General features: G+C 53.0%; 2 protein-coding genes across 7 annotated transcripts in view; both read right to left on the reverse strand.

Annotated features, from left to right (window-relative positions):
- Positions 1 to 63: 63 nt before the first annotated feature.
- LOC125633274 (single-minded homolog 2) lies at positions 64 to 15,884 on the reverse strand. The gene is made up of 9 exons (XM_048842324.2): positions 14,818 to 15,884; positions 10,002 to 10,111; positions 7,219 to 7,385; positions 6,117 to 6,256; positions 4,903 to 5,008; positions 3,690 to 3,936; positions 3,096 to 3,205; positions 2,466 to 2,607; positions 64 to 1,793 (listed from the first exon to the last, which is right to left on the reverse strand). Exons 1-9 carry the CDS (start codon positions 14,893 to 14,895, stop codon positions 806 to 808), a joined length of 2,088 nt encoding a protein of 695 aa, XP_048698281.2. The 5' UTR covers positions 14,896 to 15,884; the 3' UTR covers positions 64 to 805.
- Positions 15,885 to 15,987: 103 nt separating this feature from the next.
- Positions 15,988 to 17,378, reverse strand: part of KLHDC3 (kelch domain containing 3) — a 34,846-nt gene continuing 33,455 nt past the window's right edge. For all 6 annotated transcript variants that reach the window (XM_048842330.2, XM_048842325.2, XM_048842327.2 and 3 more), the window contains one exon: positions 15,988 to 16,949. In XM_048842330.2, the coding sequence (XP_048698287.1) occupies positions 16,883 to 16,949 (67 nt within the window). In that variant the 3' untranslated portion in view covers positions 15,988 to 16,882. The remainder of the gene's footprint in view (positions 16,950 to 17,378) is intronic.

Consider the following 17,378-nt stretch of genomic DNA (forward strand, 5'->3'; position numbering starts at 1 on the left):
GCGGCCCCCTCAGGCACGTCCTTTCCCGCCCTCCCCTCCCCCGCGCACACACAGCCACACTCAGGCCGGGATCTCGGGCTTTATTCACAGCGCTGGGCTCCACGTACAGACCCCGCAGCACCACGGCAGTGACGGGCGGGGCTCTGAGCTGGGCCAGGGCCAGCCGCCCCGTGCGCCAGGAGGCAGCCAGGCCGAGGAGGTCTCCTTCCACGTCCCCTCCTCCCCCCGGCTGCGGACAATGGCTGACGCCTTCAGGGAGCGCTCGCCATTGGCGGGATGATGCACAGCCCCAGGGACGAGAGAGTCCATCGCTTCCCTGCCATGGCGACCAATGGAGGTGGCTCCTGCGACTGCTGAAGGCCTCATGGTGGAGCTGGCGGAGCAGGAGCTGAGGAGCCAATGGCGGGAATGTACGGCCCTCATCTGCCACGAGTCCAGTCTGGTTCCCTGAGGTCCTGCCCCACTGTGTGTGAGAACAGGGGCAGTGAACGTGATGCTACACCCATCCATTGGCTGTTCTCCAGGCGGTAGAGACAAGGGCCATGTTTGGTTCAGAGAACGGAGGTTTTTTTTCCTCGTTAAGTCATAGCTTTTCTTCCACTTATCCCCCTCCACAGAATGAAGGGAAGAAACTACATCACAGTGAAATGGGAAAGACAGATAACAGTGTCTTCTCTCCTCCACCTCCAGTGTTACTTCTGAGAGAAGGTGCAGAAGAAGCCGAGTCTTCAACGCAACTGGAGAGCAGAAGAGGGTGCGGAGACGGGTTTCCACCTCTGGCATTGAAACGCAGCCCAGGGCCTCCTTATTTTGCTGCAGTGCACCATGGAGTCTCATTGAGATCTCCATCCCATAGGGACACTGGTGCACAGGAGTCAAATGACGCAGAGGTGGTCAAAGGCTGTAGGAAGAGGCACTGATCTGGACAGGTGACTGTTGGAGACATGGGTATCTGGAATGGAGGGCCACCCTGTGAGTCAGAGTCTGAAGGCAAGATAGTGGGTGATGACCCCAGTGCAGTGGTGGGTGAGTTTGGACCCCCATTTTCCAGCAGATTGTTTAAGATACTGGTAATGATGTCTTCATCTAAACAGGGTTCTGCTAGGCAAGCCACTGTTCCAGAGTTGCCCCAGCCCTGTCCTGACCCCAGTTGGCTGTCAGCAATGGGTCGCTCAGACCACAGTGGGACATTAGGAGTCTCTGGTTGCACTTGCTTTGTGTATTGAGATAGGCTTTCAGCCAGGGAGTGGATCTGCTCAGCCAACACACTGATTGCCCATCTCTCTGTCTCAGAGGACTGGAACACTGCAGGGGACATGCCTGGGGACTGCCCTCCTACAGGGACCGGACAAGCATGAATAGAAGGGCTGCTGCCAGGAGAAAGGGGAACTTCTGGGGAACAGAGCACACAAGGATTGGAGAAGGGCTGGCTGTAGGGTGACTTGTAAACACTGAAGGGGCAGGACAGATTCCTCTGCCCATCGGGTAGGATAGAGCACTTAGTCTCCTGGGAGGGTAACCCAGCCCCTACAGTGGGAGCAGGGAAGCAGGTGGTGAAGGAAGGTTGTAGGGAAGCTGGCAGCATCTCCTCCTGATGGGCATTAGGGAACTGGCAGGGACTATAGTTGGGTACTCCATGGTTAGGCATTACTGCCTCCTGTGGAAAGGGATTTAGCGTTCTTGGCAGTGTCTTGTGCTCTTTTTCTCTGGCATAGTGCCTTGGACTCAGGGCAGCTGCAGAGATGGCTCCATGCCATGGATTCTGGCCCTGGAGATACTGAGCTTCTTCCTCACTGCAGAAAACAAAAAATGTGTCAGGGACTGAAGTAAGCATTGAAAGAGACCTCCCTATTCACCTGCAGCCTGAAGGGGGTCAACAAGGTCTTAGGACCATGTGGGTCAGGAGTCCTAACAACTGCCCACCTCTTGGTGAAGTACCAGTCCCTGAGGATGCAGTCTATCCCTGTAGGGTTCTGGAGGCCCAGCATCAGCCTTCCAGCAGCTTACCCAGAAAGGAGGAGCTTCCAGGGCAGTCTAATGGCCCCTGCCCTCAGAAACCCCTCCAGCTGGCAGCCACCACTATCAGGACCATGACACTAATACAACGTTACTGATACTGATTTTGGCCTGTAGCAGTCACCATGCTTAATCTAGTTGTTTCTGTCACACTCTCATGCTCTTCCCTCCATCTATAACTCCAGTCTGCCCTCCAGATCTCTGCCCTTCTCCATTATCCCACACTCACCATGAATTTAATCTTTGAGGTATCTGGTGAGCATCTTCTGTCTGACAGTAACATTAATCTGATTTCCACTGCACTCATCATGCTCAATCTACCAGCTCTATAGGGCAGGGTTTGGTTCTGCTCTATGTTCTATTAAGTGCCCAGCACACTGAGCCTTAAACAAGTCAGGAGCAGGTGGTATCTCCTTAAGGAATAGCCCAGGAAGGACAAGGGGTTGTACCTGAGGCTGAAGTTGGTGCAGGTGATTATCTCTTTTCCTCTCTCATACTCCTTTGATGCTATGATTTGCACCCATGCCCAGCTCAGGTCTTTGCAGAGCAGGCGAACCACTAAGCGCTGATTGCACCTCCCAGTGTCACACACTGAAATCACAAACACAGAGTGATCAGGGTTCCCACGATGGCAGTACACAGCACCATGTCCTGTTCCCCTGGCAGGGTCACAGGCCCCAATGTCATCCCCAAGCGCGGGAATGTAGTGGACAGAGCCAAGCAGGGCTTCTGAGTACTTGAGAAGGAGCTTGGTTTGGCCCAAAGAAAGAGCCCTAACAGCATGTGAGTCAAATGCACTCATTATGTGAGAGCAGAGCAAGCTGCTGGCCCAGAACCCAATGGCTGCTCCTTCCTTCGCTCATTTCTGGTAAGAATCACAGAAGTGGATTTTGAAGAGGGATTTGATGGCAGAGAGCAGTGGCCTTGCTGACAGGCTCAAGGAGAGCGCTCCATGGGAGGGGCTTGGAAGATTAGGTCAATGTTAGTTGCAACATAAAACAGGGTGAACTCCGCTGCTTTTCAGAACCTGCTAAAGAATCTCTCTCATTCCCCCCCATACGTAGAGGCTTGGCACTTACTCAGGCTCTCATGTTGGGCAGCTGCTGATGCAACATCTGCAGGATGTAAGAGGCTGTACCAAGACTGACCAATCAGCTCCTCCCTCCGATAGCCAAGATGATAAATGACACTGAGGAAGAACAGAAAGGAGCAGCATCTGAGACAACAGATTTCTTGAAGATGCTTCTCATATGGGGAAGGGACAGGTAGAGGGTGTTGGCTAGGGGAAAGGACAGGCTCTCTGATGTGAGGATAAAGGGAAAGAGGTGGGGAAAACTTGCCCACTCCCAGTGTTTTGGGGTACACAGAGGGATAATCTGGTCCTTTCCTTGTTGCTGGTGGGGGCAGGAAGGAGCAAGTGGCAACAGACCCTCTCCCCAGTGGTACTGGGTTAGGGGAAGAGGCATGCAGGGATGTGGGGTGTCTATACTTGCAATGCTTGCATATCTGTTTGGTGGGCTGGCAGTGAGCATCCCAGTGAGTGAGACCTGGCTCCAGCACTCCGGAGCATGGATTGTGGCTGGCAACAGTGCTCTGGAGTACAATTGTAATCTGAACTTTCTTGCTCTCCCAGGGATTCAGTCAAGACCATGCTAAGAGCAGCCATTCCTCACCTCTCTGTGACATCAGTGACCTTCATATCCAGTGTGTGCTGGCTCTGGAACGGGGCATCATAAGAAATGCCATCCCCGTAGTCAGACAGTTGCATGATGGGAGTGCAAAAGCCAAGGAATGTTAAGCTGGAGCAGGAGGTCATCCCATCCAGAGCGAGGAATCGGCCCCTCACAGCCACAGCCCGATTCCCTCCATATCTCACTCGGAAGGACCTGGATGTGCGCATTTCACTGACAAACACAATTTCTGCAGCAACAAAAAGTCATTGTGTAAATTGTCAGCATCTTCTCCTAGGAAGTGAGCAGCTGCTAGATCGATGGGACAAACTGCTTGATCCGGGTCTACCTCTGGTGAGGAAACTACCCAATATACCACACTGACTTTGTAGTGGGGGAGCTTGGAGGGGAAGCCCTACCCATCCCTGGAGAAGTTACTCCTGGCAGCAAGAAACTGAATCGGGAGTAATCGTACCACATATCTCAGTAATGTGCAGTCTAGATGTACTGCCTCAGTCAGTACTCATATGGGATGAACCCTGGGTAAGACATGCTTCCTGTCCTCTCCCTCCCTAGGCAGGATTGTAAACTAAGCATTCTGCCTCACTTGCATGTGAAAGCAGTTTAGAAATGGCACTGACCCCAGGGATCTTATAGGAGTCTCTTGGTCATTTCCCAGTGACTTATGGGAGATTGATCTCTCCTTCCATAATTCTCCAAGGAAACCATGAAGTACCCAAACAAGACCTTTGAAATCACCCACAAGGAACTGCTAGCGGGAGCTGTATTGTGGGATAAGTAGCCAGAAGGCAGTGCAGCTGAAATGGTTTAGAGCAGCCTTGATGTGGGTACACAGTGGATGTGCAAGGATTTTAAAAATGATTCAGCATGGACACAGTAAGACACGTGAATTCTGGTTCAAGAGTGGACCTACCCCAGTATTCTTGGCAGATAAAATGTACTCGGGCCACTGACACGTACCTGCGACCTTCACTCCAGCATCTCCAGGCCTGGGTGGCAATTATTTGGATTGATTTATCTGTTTAAAGACTGTCCTTCGGAAGGGGGTTTTCGCATAAGTCACCAGAGCACAGGCTGGTGCACGGACTAATCCCCCACCACACAGCGTTATGTACACTCCTGCCTCGAGCCCCATGAATAACCCAGCTGTCCCCCATGCCATGTATATCCTGATTTGAGTCCTGAGTGCGCGTACCAGTGCCTGGCTGCTCCTGAGCGGAGTGGAGCTTCTCCTGCACAGCCTCGTGTGCTGAGCCATCTAGTAGGTCGAAGATGGAGTCTCCTTGGGCTAGCAGCTCCACCTGGTAGGAAAGGGCAAAAAGAGACTTTATTAGTACAGACACAGACTGGCTCACACTGGGCCTGGTGCCACTGGGGTACTTATTTATGTATCACATATCTAATACCATAGTCACAGCCAAGATTAGAACTCTAGAGCTTCTGTCTCCCAGTCCTGTCCTTGGGCCACTAGACCATGGGCACAGTGGTTTTGAGTGCCCTGTAAGAAGTGGACAGAGGAGCAGAGATCTCAGCGGGAAGCTATTTCAAGACTTCATGTGAAAGAGGATCAGAGCATGGGCCAGACTTTCAGCAGCAGACAATGTCTCGTTAACAATGTCCCTAGAGCATATGCTACGAAGCAAGTTTCCGTTAAAAAAAATAAATAAATAAAAACAGGTTCCGCCAACCAACACAGGTAGAAGACAACTACAGCTGATGTTGAGAAACAGAACAGGGAGAAGGGATGGGTCTGACATTCCCTTTGTGAATGAGAGCAGTGAATGACTGCTGAGTTCATAAGCACAGCCTCTCACTCATTCATTCCTTACCTCACCCTCACTCTCCCACTATTAAAACCAGGGAACCCCCAGAGACTAACGCAAATAGATCAGCTGGATGTATAAAGAAAACCAGACAGCAGCTAAGCTGAAGCAGAGGAGCAGTCACCACACCTATGCAGCAGATGGTGCTGCCACCTCAATGCATGCAGCTCATAAGCAAAAACAGCTGCTGCCAGAGTCCTTGGCTTCAGCCATTAACAGCCGGCAAGGATGATGGGGATGGGGCAGGCAACAGAGCCCAGATGGAGAGATTCCAGGTGGAGCAGTGGGTGCCTAGCACCTGTAACCATGTTGTGGATTGTCACTATCAGGGTAATTGTGCTGTTAGCCAGTTAGCGTTGATCACCACTGGCCCAGGTTCTCATTATCCTAAACCAGCCCTGAACAAAAGCCAAGCCAGTTGGTGTGTCCTGGTATGTGGTGTGGCGCTGCACATGAACAGTAACAGCCTTGTGATGGGAGCAGCCACCCCCGCAGTCTGTAGCTCTGCAGAGGACTTGCTAACCTGCCACTGGGGAGTGGGAACAGAGTGGGCTGGTGCCTTATACCTGCAACAACGTGAGCTTACCACAGAGAAGCCCAGGAGATGGGCCACATTCTCAGAGATGTAGGCCAGTTTGCCATCTGCAGAGAGAGCAATGATGAACCCCGGCAACGAGGACAGCAGCTCCAGATCTGGCATTGTGGCAGAAGCACATTCAGCTGAGCCTGCAAAACCAAAAGAGCAGCGTAGAGCTTCCACAGCAGCTCCTTCTGAGGGGGAGGGGCAAGAACACCAACACGCCAAGAGAGAGGTGCCACCTGTTGGGTCGCCAAGGGAACTCAGTTCCTTTCACGTGCTTTGCGGCTTCCAGGCCTTTTGCCAGACTAGTGTCGTTATGTCTATTATGGTAGTGCCCAGAGTCCCCAGTCAGCAGCAGGGCCTTGTAGCGCTGGGTGCTGCATGTGCACACAAAGTTAGACGCAGTCTGTGCCCTGAAGACAGGCAGAGTGGGTGTAACGCAAACAGGGAGGGACAGGTAACAAGTAACGGTGATGGAAGCACCTCTGATGGTGTGAATGTCCTGAGTGCCAGGGTTCCCCACTTTCCATAGGAGGCTGCTCCGGGTGGCCAGACCCATCAGGCTGCAGAAGCCTTTCCTGACATTGTATTCCATTGACCCTGGTTGCCCCCCTTAAAGCCCACCCTCCTTGAGATGTCCAGCCTTTAAACACCTGTGGCTGTTACACCGTGGCTTTTGTTGCACTTGTCTGAAGAAAGCCACCCTCAAACTGAGGGAACCTTTCTGGCAATGAGGGGCTCAGAACTGAACATGCTATTCCTGGTGTAGTCATGCCAGAGCAAGAGGCACAGTCATCTTGCTTGCTCTGCAATGTGATAACTCTGCAAATGTAGCCCTTGGGGAGGAAGAGATGGGAACCAGAAAGCAGTTTGACAAGGGGTGTGCCATGGTTCGTGGGAGCAATCTCCATGTCCAGAGTGTGGTATGGGGAGCAGCTGTTATGCACAGTATGGCTTTGCCTACCTGAAGCAGGTATGAGACCTAATGAAGTGGGAGTCTCTGGGAGCTAGAGATCAGCTCTGCAACCAACTGGGAGTGCAGAAACTCAACAGCAGGGACTACTTCTGCCTGGCTGTGAATAGGATAGCTGCAGGGCTGGATATTTACCTGGAGGAAAGAGCTGTGTCCCACGGATTTGGAGACAGACCAAAGCCATGGTGTGGAGGTACGACAGCCGCTCCTTCTCCTGTGCTGAGATGGGCAGCAGGGAGCGCAGGGTCTGTAGCTCAGCATTGATCTGATCCCGACGAGCCTTAGAGGCACCCTTTGTCGACCTGCAGAGAAGCAGAGTCTGTTAGAAATTGTGAGGAAGGTGGGAGTCCCTGCTCCAGGGGAGGTGCCCTGGGGAAGGGAAAAGGGTATAATTCATTTGTTTCCCAACACAGATGTTATCCCAGCTGAAGAGGAAAATTGCAGCAGTTTCCACTCTCTGACTTCCATTGAAAAGCTACCAGGTAATGGGAAAATCTGCATCAGGTTAGACTTGGACATTCCCATCGCCTGATATAACACACAATGCCCCATTCTGAGTATCTGATATGCACACAAGTCAGGGAATTCTAAGTCATGGTTCCCATGACAACCATAAGCAGTCACTCAGGACAAAGCATCAAGTTGTGCAAGGGATCACTGCTGTGGCAACCAAAGGTCCCCTCTGGATCCAGGCTTCTACCAACTCAGAATTGAGTCTCTAAGGTGCCACTAGTACTCCTTTTCTTTTTTCAGAATTTAGGATGCACTAACTCTGATTTTTGCATTTAATGCAAAGCAAATGACGAGAAGTGTGGACTACAGGCAGATACTACGAACCTGCCCAGAGCACATCCCCTTTAGCCCCACTGCCTTCCCCCAAGGTGAGCACTGCAGCAAATGGCCACGAGGTGGCATCCCAGCCACATGCAGCCCTAGAACCACATGAAGGCTCCAGATGGGAACAGGAGCAGGGAGATTCGTGATACCAGGCTGTGGTACTGCTTGAATCACCAGCCCGAGGAAAGGAGAGTTTAGAGGCAGGGGGTCTGAAGCAGTACAAGCAGGAAAGGCAGCAGCCACTCAGTGGGGCCTTCCTGCAAGTTCCCTGCTTTCTGGGGCCACAGTGCTGCCTGCAGTGCGGGCATGGTGCATGTCCCTGGGCCTGGGTTCATCTCCCTGCTGAGCGGTGGGCTCCAGCCATATCACCACCTCACTCATGGGCCAGCCTGTGGCAGGCGATGAAGTCATGGGGGGAGGGGTAGCTCAGTGGTTTGAGCATTGGCCTGCTAAACCCAGGGATGTGAGTTTAATCCTTGAGGGGGCCTTTTTGGGATCTGGGGCAAAAATTGGGGATTGGTCCTGCTTTGAGCAGGGGGTTGGACGAGATGACCTCCTGAGGTCCCTTCCAACCTGATATTCTATGTTTCAGCTGTGCCTTGCCGTGCATTTCATCTCATGTCTGTAGCTCTGCCCCAGCAGATAAAGCAATCGCTTTACAAAAGCATTTGAACAGTCTGAGCCTGGAACGGTGTTATGAACCATTGACCCCTCCATTCACTGGGATGCCCCGTGATTACCTGGCCCCAAAATAAATTGAGGGGTGCTCAATACAAGCCAGTTCCCCTCCTGATTCAGATCCCCACACCAATCCCTGCCCTTGGAGAGAAGGGCTAAAACTAATCGATACTGGGAAAAGTTTGCTGGTATTGCTATTGCCGACAAACTGTCCGAGCTTCTAGTGGCAAAGGGCTTTTGTCACATAGCTTAGTCTGGTTTTCCGAGTAAAGTGAGCTATCCCAGGGCATGTCTTCAATGGAAGGGCTTTAACATGGCTTGTGTAGTCACAGCACAGCGCTGGGAGAGAGCTCTCCCAGCACTCTAAAAAAACCACCTCCACAAGGGGCGTAGCTCCCAGCGCTGGTGCACTGTCTACACGGGCACTTTACAGTGCTGAAACTTGCAGCGCTCAGGGGGGTGTTTTTTCACACCCCTGAGCGAGACAGTTGCAGTGCTGTGAAGTGCTAGTGTAGATAAGCCCCCAGTCGAAGGAGTTTTATGCCACTGTGTTTATACCAGGGCTTTGCCCAGCGTAGAAATGTTGCCACAAAAAATCCCACCCCTAACCACCACTGCTGCACCAGCAAAAGCCTCTAGTTTAGTCCTGTCCTAAGAGGAGCGTGGCTCAGAGCAAGCCAGCTTGAGGAGGAGCTCCCAGGCCAAGCCTGCCTGGCTACGCTGGACACAGAGGAACAATATACTTGGCAGAACATTCTGGAGAAGCAAGTAGGAGATTGCAGGGGAGATGGGGACACAATTCTCTAGATACAGGGAGGTTGGCTTTGGTTCTAGGAACACAAATAGAGCCATAGTCTGCCGCAGGACCTTTGTGTCATGAATGGTTTGGTAGCTCTGCCCTCTCCATATGGGTATGAAAGAGGAGAGAAAGATCCATCTACAACCTGGGGAAAGAGCCCAAGCAGCGAGACCTTCCCTCGAGACTCCAAAGGGGCAGGACACTGGGGCCAGGCACAACAACTAATGCCCTTTAACTTAGCCCACAGAGAGTCAGTCTCTCTTCAGTCCATAACTCCTACTTGCCTCCCCAGCCCCCTCACTGCTCTCCTCAAGCCCTTCTTCACCTAACTGTTAACACCCTAGTTCTCTGTGCCTGAGCTCAGATACAGTCCAAGCCTCATTTCATAGCCCCGAGCTCTCTCCAGCCCTTCACTCACATCCCCCTGGGTCACATGTAGGGCTAAGGGAGCAGGGCAGGAGGAAGCTGGCCAAGGGTGATGCCCCTTGAGTCTAGAGGATCAGAGAGTGCAGTAAAGAGTGCCAACATCCAGACCCACAGTGTGTAATGGGACAGCACGTCCATCCAGGCAAAGGAGAGAAGAGGGAGCAGGATGGTCTCTAACCTGAATGGCTTTGAAGCGCTGGACTCCATCCCACTCCTCCCTCGGGGGTGGCTCATCTCCTTCCTCAGCGGCCTGCTGCAGTGGTCGCAGAAGATAGTCATTGTCCTGGCCTGCATGAAGACATGGTCACATCAGAGGAGCAAGGCTGGGGACAGTCTGCTCCCTCTGGAGAGCAGCACTGGGGAGAGAAGCAAAGCCTGGGTTGCAGTTGGGGGGAAGGAGCAGCCCTTTTTGGTCTCTTTCCCTGAAGCCTGGCTCCAGATGGCATGGAAGGATCCAACAGCAGGAGACATTCCCCCATGCAGCAGGAAGCTGCCCCAGAGCTGGCTCTACTTTTAGGGGGTCACTGACACACCAGCTCCCCACTGGGTGTAGGGAGAGGCCTGGGCTCTGGCAGGACCCCATAGGATAAGGGGAGGCAGAACCCCTGCACACATAACTGGGTCTCAGAGCCCCACTAATGGGATGTCCGAATCTGGCAAAGTGCCTCTTACCTCCTTCCCCTCTGGCTCAGTCTGAACCCGCTGACCCCCTCCTACACTGGTCCTCCTTTTGTATTCCCCCTCCTGGGGCGAATGGGGGCCTGAGCCAGGCCAAACAGGATAAAATTACCTCTTGTGACGCAATTCTAAACAGCTCTGGGCTATTTTTAGAAAGCAGACTTCTAAAAATAACCCTCCATAGCCTGGCTGCAATCTGATAGGGGAAGCAATAAAAGGAAGCCTGGCTCTTTAAAACAAACCTGTCAGCTCAGCAGGAGAGGGAAGGGTGGGGCACTGGAAAGAGAGGTCAGTCAGTTGCCCCCCCCCCGCCCGCTGCTGTCCTGGTGTGTCGAAGGCTTTGCAGGCAGTCTCCCCTGTCATCTGTCTCATCTGGACCCACCATACATAAGACCCAAGATGGGCCCAGCCAGTCAATTCAGCCCAATACACTTCATTGGCATCTGCAAAATGTGTGAGACACACTAAGCCTGGGGATCGCTGTGGGAGCAGACTCTGGCATGCCAGCTGCAGCCCCTGCTTGGGGTTTAATCCAGCTGTCCCTTGCTGTTCCCAGTTTGGGGTAAGCTGGTCTGCAGTGTAAGGCTGTCCCCTTTGTCCCAGTGTCTCTCCCATTGGGGAACCAGCAGCAGCTGCATCATCTCCTGCTGGAGAATTGGCACCTGTGTCTGGAGCCTTCCTGCTGGCCCGTACTCCCATTGTGGGTTGTCACTCACCACTTCCCCAGTAGAGAACAGATCTGCCACTGGTAGCAATGGCACCCCCCCCCCCAACAATCACCCAGAGAAATAGGTGCCAAAACAGCTCAGAAATGTTCCCAGAGCACTGGCTGCCTGACAGCTTTGCTCTGTAGCACTGCACAGGGCAAAGGAATCAGGCTCCTACACCCTGTCAACTGCAGCACAGGCCCCAGGGTACCCAGTGGCTAGTGCCAGCTGAAAGCAGGGGGCTAAAAGGCATCACTCCAAACCGGTTTGTGGCAGAGAATGAAGGTGATAAAATATATGACTTTTAGCTCCCACTGCCCCATGCCCACACCCAGCTCTGCCCTTGCAAGATGCTCACAAAGGGCACTGACCCATATTCCAGCACACTGGGAGACTTAAGTCAATGATGGAGACACTACGGTACATCTCTGGCTGCAGAGATAATGGCACAGGAGCTTATGATACGGGGCTTATCGGAGCAGGCTGAAGACAGTAATTGCCAGAACCATTGACAGTCTCTGTGATCCCACCACTCTATGTAATTCACAGGCTGGAATCGCCTCACCACCTCAAGCGTGGCACCCAGACGTTATTAATAGTACACGGCAGCACTGCACCAGGGCTTAGGACATGAAGAGAAGGATGAGCCCAAATTCAGTTGTAACTACAGGGGGACATACTTGAGTTGAAATCTGGCCAGGACACCTAGATTAACTCCTCAACACTTACAAAGTCCCATGGGATCTTTACTAGCTAGGCATGCTCAGGGCCTCAGCTTTATATTTCATGGGATAGACAGCACCCTTGCAGCTTTCTGCAGCACTGGCTTCAGGAAAGTCTTAGTCACCATCCCCTGGATGTTCCCTAGGTCTCCCATGCATGTACTGAACCAGTCCTGCCCTGTGGGAGAGCTGATCAGATCAGAGTCGGAAGAGGTCTGGGTGCATTTGGGAAACACCACCATTTATTGGGCCTTAGCCATGTGCCCCTTCGAAAGCCGGCACTAACAGCTGGTTTTAGGCTAGTCTGGCTCTGGTATGTTTGAAGTGCCTGTTGCCATGGCACCCACCATGCCTTAGAAAGGTAGAGATCTACCTTGACTCGCCTCCTCTGGAGCAAGATGGGGAGGATGAAATGAAGATGGGTGGGAGAGGGAGACAGGGTCTGCAAGAGGGGGAGACGTATTGCCATGAACTACTGTGCTTGAAATCCCCATTCCTGTAATGCCAGCCAGGGGGAGAGGAAATGTGTTTGTGGGGTTTTCTCTGCACTGGAGGCCAGCTCCTCTCCCCAGGCTTTGTCTATCCTGCTGTTCTTGAGGCACCTGGCTCTGGGCCTCCTTCCCCCCCATGTGTCCCAGAGAACAGTGTACCCTGGGGCCAGCTCCAGGGGCTCATCTCCCCAGCTGTGTGCATTGCAGTTGCTGTGCTGTTCTCCAGGCAGCCATCACATCTGGGCCACCCTGTGCCCTGGGTTCAAGCCACACCCCAGCACTGGCTCCCCAACCCCGTGGAGCAGCGCAGCAGCATGTGCTGGAATCCAGTTGACTTTCCTCAGGGAGAAGCTGGGGAATGGGTGCAGGCAGGTCCCAGGAGGGCAGGAAAGATGGGAAGCAAAGGGCCAGCGCCTCAAGCCAAGAACTAGGGTTTTCAGGGTGAAATGCTGAACTCTGGGACATCTTGGGGAAATGCCTAATTCCCCAGAGATGGCATCTGTGCCGCCGGGACCCTGAGTGAGATGCAAGTGCCAGTTCACACCTCTCAGAGCTGCTGTCTCAGGCTCTCTGCAGACTCAGGCAGGCAGTGCTGCAGTGGTTACACTCAGGCCACTTTCATGATGTTCTCTTCACAGCATAGAGGCCAGAAACTTATATTTAAAATGGACACAGATTCTGGAGCCCAAAACTGCAGCAACACCCCAGCCCTGTGGCATTCTAGCCCTGGCCATTAGGAACAGACCCTTTAGTGCCCGCCTCAAGCTACTTGGAGCAGGGGTTAAAGGGAGTGGCAGGGGCAGAGCAGGATTGCTCCTACCGTCTAGGTTCTAGAGCTTTGTGCAGCCAGGCAGTATAATGTTAAGGGTCTCCTGTGGTGGGTCCCTCCTTCCCTGCAGTTGATTTCACAGCTCACTAGCAGCAAGTCTCTTACTGTGCAGGTTAAAGGATGCCCCCTCTTCTGTGCCATTGTTCCTAGTTACTCCTCCTTCCCCCAACACTCCCCTGACCAGTTTCTCCCTCTCCTTGGCATCTAGACCCTTTAAGTGACTTATCACATCCCCCGTCAGCATCTGCTAGAAAGCCAGCCCCATTTCCTCACTCCCAGACTAGATAGCCCCAGTTCATCTAGCAGTGGGAGAAACTCCGGGCTGCAGCCAGCCAGCTCCAACACAAGAACATGTGCAGCTCGAGCTGATGGAGCCCCCACCAGATGCCCACTCTGAGTCACACAGAGTGCACCTGCCGGGGAGGAGGAGCAAACTGCCCCGAGGGCAAATGAGAGAGGAGAGGAAATGAAATGAACAGGGAAAGGAGAGGCAGTAAGATGTGCCAGGGCAGAATGAGCAGCAAACAGGATGGAAAGAACTGCACCTGCTTGCCAGTCTATTAGGAAGGACTCTGGCAAAGCAACTGAGACCCACTATGCTATTGGTGAGGACGCCAGGCTAGCTTCTCCCATGGTCCTTCCTTAGAACCAAACCCAAAGCGTTACCACCACACACTGTATTTCACTGGCTTGGCAAGATACTTTGAGATGCCAGGCTCCATCCTCCTCTTCTCTCCCCCATAGCAAATGCACCCGTCTACACTCTTCTTCTGAGAGACATCCCACCAGGCTTTGTATTCAGTTACTTCAGTACGGAATACTGCTCCCCTTCCACTGTGAGGCATCACCACTATCTGAATGAAAGCTCCTCTCCCTACCCCAAATCTGCCCACCAAGTCCTGTCAGCATTGAACCCAGATGGGTGGTAGCTGTGTCTCCATAAGTGGGAACTGCTGGATCATGGTATTTCTTCCTGCAGAGCACCCTGGCTCCAGCCCTGTCCTCCTTATACTAACAGCTGGGCTCCAGCATCCAGCTTTGCTCACACTTGGCCTGGCAGGATCTTTACAGATTTCAGGATGAGAAGTGGCAAAGAGTCCTGGGGCACCTTATAGACTAACAGACGTATTGGAGCATGAGCTTTCGTGGGTGAATACCCACTTCATCAGATACCGACAAAATGGGTATTCACCCACGAAAGCTCATGCTCCAATACATCTATTGGTCTATAAGGTGCCACAGGACTCTTGGTCTGGATCTGTAAAAGCAGCAAACACGGCTACCCCTCTGAAGCAGGACCAGAAGGGATCATCAGAGTCATCTAGTCTGATCACCTCCATAACACAGGCCAGAAAACCTCACAGAGTGACACCTGCCTCAAGCCCACTAATGCATGGTTGAGTCTGGTGTGTCTTTTAACCAGACATCACATCTCCATTTAAAGACGGCAAGTGATGGAGAATGTAGAGGTGCCTTCCTCAGCTGCCCCAATGGTTAATGACCTTGACAATCACCTCCAGCTTTGGCTCCAAGCTGCTAAAGTCACAGCGGCAGTCCCTTTGCTCACCATATGCTCCCTCACAGATGAGGGCTGCTGGGAGTCCTTGCCCAGGACACAGCAAGCACAGTCCAGGCTTATGGACATATCCTCCCTGCAGAGCTGGAAATCTCATTCAGGACGCTCCTGCACTGCCCTCCAGGCTGAAGTCCGACTTCTCCTCCCTCACCAGCCTATTCACTCTTCTCCACCTGCCCACTCTTTCGCCAGCCCAGCTAATGGGACTGCTTCCTTCTTTTGCTCACAGGTCCAAGAGGCACTCCTCTTTGTGGCTGCTTTCTCCTTCATGTTGGGAAGTTGTTTCCTTAAGGAACTGGATGACCTCAGTGCAGTGACAGGAGAAGGTGGAAAGGAAAGAGCAGCTTCTCTTCCCCTGTAATGTTCACCACCACTTTCACACACATGCTACTAGCATCAGCAGGACCGCAGGGACTCCTCCGTGGCCCCCTCTGCCTGTAGTGACCAAGTCAGCTCAGCCAGATCCCCTCAGCTGAATCTTGACAGCCCCCTCTCTCCAGTTCCCTTCTGTTTGCCTTTGCCAACCCCAACTCCTGGTCCAGTCCTGATCCTGAACTCTTTCTTCATACTCCTCCTGGGTCTACAGACTTCTCATCCTTAACACAACTCCCATAAGCCAGGGCCTCAGCCCCACCTTTGCTGATCCCCTCTTGCCTTCACTATGACAACTCCCTTCTCTATGGCAGCCTAAGGATGCTACTATTGCTACCTTCTCATGTGTATGTAGAAGCACCCCTCCCCCTAGCAAATCCTTTCCCCACCCCACTCCTATCAGGGGATAGTGCAAAGTAATTTTTAAAGCCCTCATCTCCTTCCCCAACCCATCTAGCACAGACCTCTTCTCTGCCCCTCATCTTCTCACTGGGAGAGCTTTCTCTGCAGCTCCTGCCATGTGGATCAGCTCCTTTGTCCCTCCTCACTCTTCAAGTCTACCTGAAAACCTTACACTTGCTTGTAGTCCTCTCTTCACTGATCAGCAGCCTCATTAAGGCAGATTCTTTACTGGCCACAAAGGCCTTTCAGTGTGCTGTGTCTTACCTCATATCATGCCAGCTCAAGAATTACTCCCCACCCCCTCACCCCAGGGACTGCAATGGCCCCAGCAGTCCCTTCCCCAAAGAGTGGTTCTGCCCAGACATACCAGACAATGCAGGGTTGAGCTTGTTTTAAATATTTATAGAAATCAAAACTGCTGTTTTACACCTGGAGTTGGGCTGTGGCACCCCAACCCCGAGGCCAGCCCCCCTCCCGTCAGGCACAGATCAGTCTATTCCACTCAAGCTTGTGTGCAAATGTAAAATGTGGAGAAGCCCCTCTCTGCCTGCCCTGACAGGTTGGGATCTTCATTCTCAGCACCCCTCTTCCAGCTGAGACCATGGCACCAGCAGGAGTCCCTGCCACCATAAGGCATTGATGGACTAGCAGATGTAGGTCCCAGGGGTCTCTCTGGACATTCCCTGTGGAGGGTGAACCCTGCCAAGTTTGGAGTGTGCAGGACCAGGCCCACATGCCAGCAGCGGCCATAGTGGGTTGTGCAAGAGAAGCTGGCCTAGAAACAGTCAGTTCAGCCACTGGGGTTGGTGATAAGGGCACTGAGAGTGGCTGGGCAGGGAGGACAGTAGAGCCATGCAGAGTTTGTGCTGCTCCAGCTAGTAATCCTGGAGAGGTGAAGCACACGCTGCTCCTGCAGCCAGCTAGTACTGAGCATTTGTGAATCCGGTGGGGCTGCACAGGGAGGTGCAGCAGAGAGAAACAGGCTGCTGTTGCCAGCAATGAGAGTAGAAACAATTGGCTTCTTCCTCCTTGGAGCCTGCTACCCCCTTCTGCCTGCACACTGACCTGTGCCAAGTTCCAGCCAGGGACACAGGTGAGAATAGTATGATGAGGGCACAAGGAGGCAGGTGACAGGAGGAACAAATCCTTTGGGGAAGAACTTGGAGCACAAGGCCCTTCCCTGAAGAGGCTAAAAATCCATGCAGACACATTGAGATGGCAGCTAGGTCTGCAAAGCGGGGCAGAGGGCAAGGACAGGCAGAGAGGGGACCGGGTGGCAGGATTATCCGTGGGAGGAAAGGATGGGGCGGCTGATGTTGCTGTTTGTCGTCATTGCCGTAAGCTCCCATCTGCAAAAAACAAGATGCCTTAGAAAGAGACCGAGGTTTCCAGCTTCCTCATCTGGTGCCAGCCCTCATCCCCACCAGGTCTGGGCCCTGAGCACTGCGTGCCCCCTCAGTTTGGCCCTGGTGGAACAGCAATAGATGCATATAGTAGCCCGAATCCCAAGTCAGTCTCACTGCTGGCCTGCAGGATAGAAAAGCAGTTCCCCTTCACCAGCGCTAAGAAGCACCCAAATCCCACTCTACCCGTATGTGGATGGAGGGGCCCCAAACGTGACTAGTTGGGGGATTACACCTTAGTGTGCTGGGGTTGTTCATGGGTGTGTGTGCAAACTGCTGAATGAGGGAGCTGGGCGTGGGGGGCTCCAAGAATCCCCATCAGGAGTGTGTTTGGCAAGCCAAGAGGTGGGCAGAGAGGGGGAGGTGGGGCATTAG

This window comes from Caretta caretta, chromosome 3 (assembly GCF_965140235.1).
Source record: "Caretta caretta isolate rCarCar2 chromosome 3, rCarCar1.hap1, whole genome shotgun sequence".
Taxonomy (NCBI): Eukaryota; Metazoa; Chordata; order Testudines; family Cheloniidae; genus Caretta; species Caretta caretta.

What these genes read in the sequence shown, in the direction of transcription:
- LOC125633274 (XM_048842324.2), bottom strand. Translation starts at nt 14,895, where the DNA reads ATGTCCATAAGCCTGGACTGTGCTTGCTGTGTCCTGGGCAAGGACTCC. An exon ending in CATCTGTGAGGGAGCATATG is followed by an intron (nt 10,112 to 14,817) that starts GTGAGCAAAGGG and finishes GTCTTCATGCAG; the next exon opens with GCCAGGACAATGACTATCTT. An exon ending in TGCCCAACATGAGAGCCTGA is followed by an intron (nt 2,608 to 3,095) that starts GTAAGTGCCAAG and finishes TTGTGATTTCAG; the next exon opens with TGTGTGACACTGGGAGGTGC.